The sequence below is a fragment of the Crocuta crocuta genome, unplaced genomic scaffold (assembly GCF_008692635.1).
Source record: "Crocuta crocuta isolate KB4526 unplaced genomic scaffold, BGI_CrCroc_1.0 scaffold482, whole genome shotgun sequence".
Lineage (NCBI taxonomy): Eukaryota > Metazoa > Chordata > Mammalia > Carnivora > Hyaenidae > Crocuta > Crocuta crocuta.
Genome location: NW_027527459.1, coordinates 1,642,390 through 1,644,681, shown reverse-complemented (window position 1 = coordinate 1,644,681; position 2,292 = coordinate 1,642,390). Strand labels below are relative to the sequence as shown.

The following is a 2,292-nucleotide window of genomic DNA, read 5'->3' as shown; positions in this document are numbered from 1 at the left end:
GCAGCACCTCCCAGCCCCATGATCACAAGCAAAACACAACCACTCTAGTTTTCTCTTTCCATACAGTATTTAATAAATTATATGAGATATTCAACACTTTATGATAAAATAGGCTTTGTTTTAGATGATTTTGCCCAACTGTAGGCTAACATAAGTATTCTGAGCACATCCAAGATAGGCTCTAGGTTAAGCTATGATGTTCAGTAGGTAAGGTGTATTAAATGATTTTAGACTTAATACTTTCAACTTACAATGAGTGTATCAGGACATAACCCCATCATAAGTTGAGAAAAATCTGTAAATGTGTGACAATTAAGTCTATAATTCAGCAAGTTTTATTGAACATCTATGCCCGGGTCTGCCGGATTTGTCAAGATACAAAAGTAAAGCATAATAAAATCTGGTTTTGCCCTCAAGGAGTTATTTCCTGGTCAGAGCATGATTAGAGAATTCACATTTAAAAAAAATAAAACAGGGGCACCTGGGTGGCTCAGTTGGTTGAATGTCCAACTCTTGATTTTGCCTCAGGTCCCGTGATCCCGGNACAAATAAATAAGAACTCAATCTCTCTCTCTCTCTCTCTCTCTCTCACACACAACAAAATAGTAGTTTTTTCTTGCTCACATCAGAGTCCAAATGGGTCTTCCTGGGAAGGTGGGAAAAATCTCTGCTTCAAGTGGTGACTTAAGGAACCAGACTCCTTCTATCTAGTAACTATCAATGCTTCTTGTATCTGACTAGCCTACGGGGGATGAGGGTGATCCATGGAGGAGCTAAACAGAGGTTTTGTTAGGGGCCACGCCTAGAAGTAGCATGCATCACTTCTGCCCACACCTAAGTACAGAGGAAGTTGGGAAATATAACCTAGCTCTATTCTCAGAAATAAAAACAGGATGACCTGAATACATAGCATTGTCTCTGCCATACTAAAGGAGGAGGGCTCTCTGAGGGAAGGATGAGGAAGAGGATGGTGGCAGAGCAAAAGCAAAGTTGAGTTCAGCTTGGACACCTGCTTTTCTGGTTTGATTTGACTAAATTTGATGAAAACAGAGAGACCAGAATGAACTAGATTTGTCACAAATTTTAAGCTTTGATCTTGGTGGGAACAAAAGAGGCTGCATTTCTAGCAAGCATTGTATCATCAGCCATCCAGGTTATTTCATTTTCCAGTGATGAGAATCACAATTACATTTGATTATCTTTGGTTTTACAGTGCTTCTCCAAGGCATAATTTTTAACAGAATTTATTTTCTTGAGCAGTTTTAGGTTCACAGAAAAACTGAGCAGAATCTTCATATATTGCAACTGCCCTGTACATAACTTTAATGGTAGATACATGTCCGTATACATTCATCCAGACCCATACAATGTCCAACACCAAGAGCGAGGTCCTATGTAAACTGTGGACTTTGGGTGAGAATGACATGTCAGTGCAAGTTCATCAGTTGTAACAAATGCACCACTCTGGTGGGGGATGTTGATAGTAGAAGAGACTATGCTTCTCTGGGGGCAGAGGATATACGGGAAATCTCTGTAGCAAGACATAACTTTAAACAGCAGTGCTACACTGGTTTTTAGATTTACTCCAAGTTCATGGATCTTCTCTGCTCACAGCAGCCCCTTCTCTGACAATATATTCCTCCTGATTATCCTCTAACAAGCATCATAAATTGGCAACTTGAGGACGAATCCAGTTCAAAAATTTAATTAATTTGGCCCACACTCAAGTTATGTAAGAAAAAAAAGATCGAGTGCATTTAAGTGGCACGTGCTATCTCTGGAGTTAACCTCAGCTCTCCCTAGAACCTCCCCTGGCACTAACTTACAAATTGGTATCACCTGCCCAACCTTTGCCACCATAGGAGTTTGTGACCCTTATTTCTGGGGCCTCCTTTTAAAAAAAAATCTTTAATGTTTAGTTTTGAGAGCGGGGAGGGGCAGAGAGAGAGGGAGACACAGAATCCAAGGCAGGCTCCATGCTCTGAGCTGTCAGCACAGAGCCTGACATGGGTCTCGAACTCAGGGACAGCAAAATCATGACCTGAGCCGAAGATAGATACTTAACCGACTGAGCCACCCAGGTGCACTCGGACCTCCCTTTTATGTGGTAGGTCATAGGGCAATCATCAAGTTACCAAAATCCCCACCACATGGAAATTCTAAGTACTTTCTCAAAACTCACCAGCTTTGTGGGGATGAAGCCACAGAATTTCTTTGAAGGATAATCCTGAAGAAGTCCAAGAGATCTACAGGAATATAAAAATTCTTAACAATCTTTTGAGAGGGCTCATT

The 2,292-nt window shown here is 41.0% G+C and overlaps 1 protein-coding gene across 1 annotated transcript in view; it reads left to right on the top strand.

The window, feature by feature from the left end:
- Positions 1–2,292, top strand: part of TENM1 (teneurin transmembrane protein 1) — a 556,664-nt gene that overhangs the window by 475,353 nt on the left and 79,019 nt on the right. Inside the window, exon 25 of the mRNA XM_077763513.1 lies at positions 967–989. Within this exon, the coding sequence (XP_077619639.1) occupies positions 967–989 (23 nt within the window). The remainder of the gene's footprint in view (positions 1–966; positions 990–2,292) is intronic.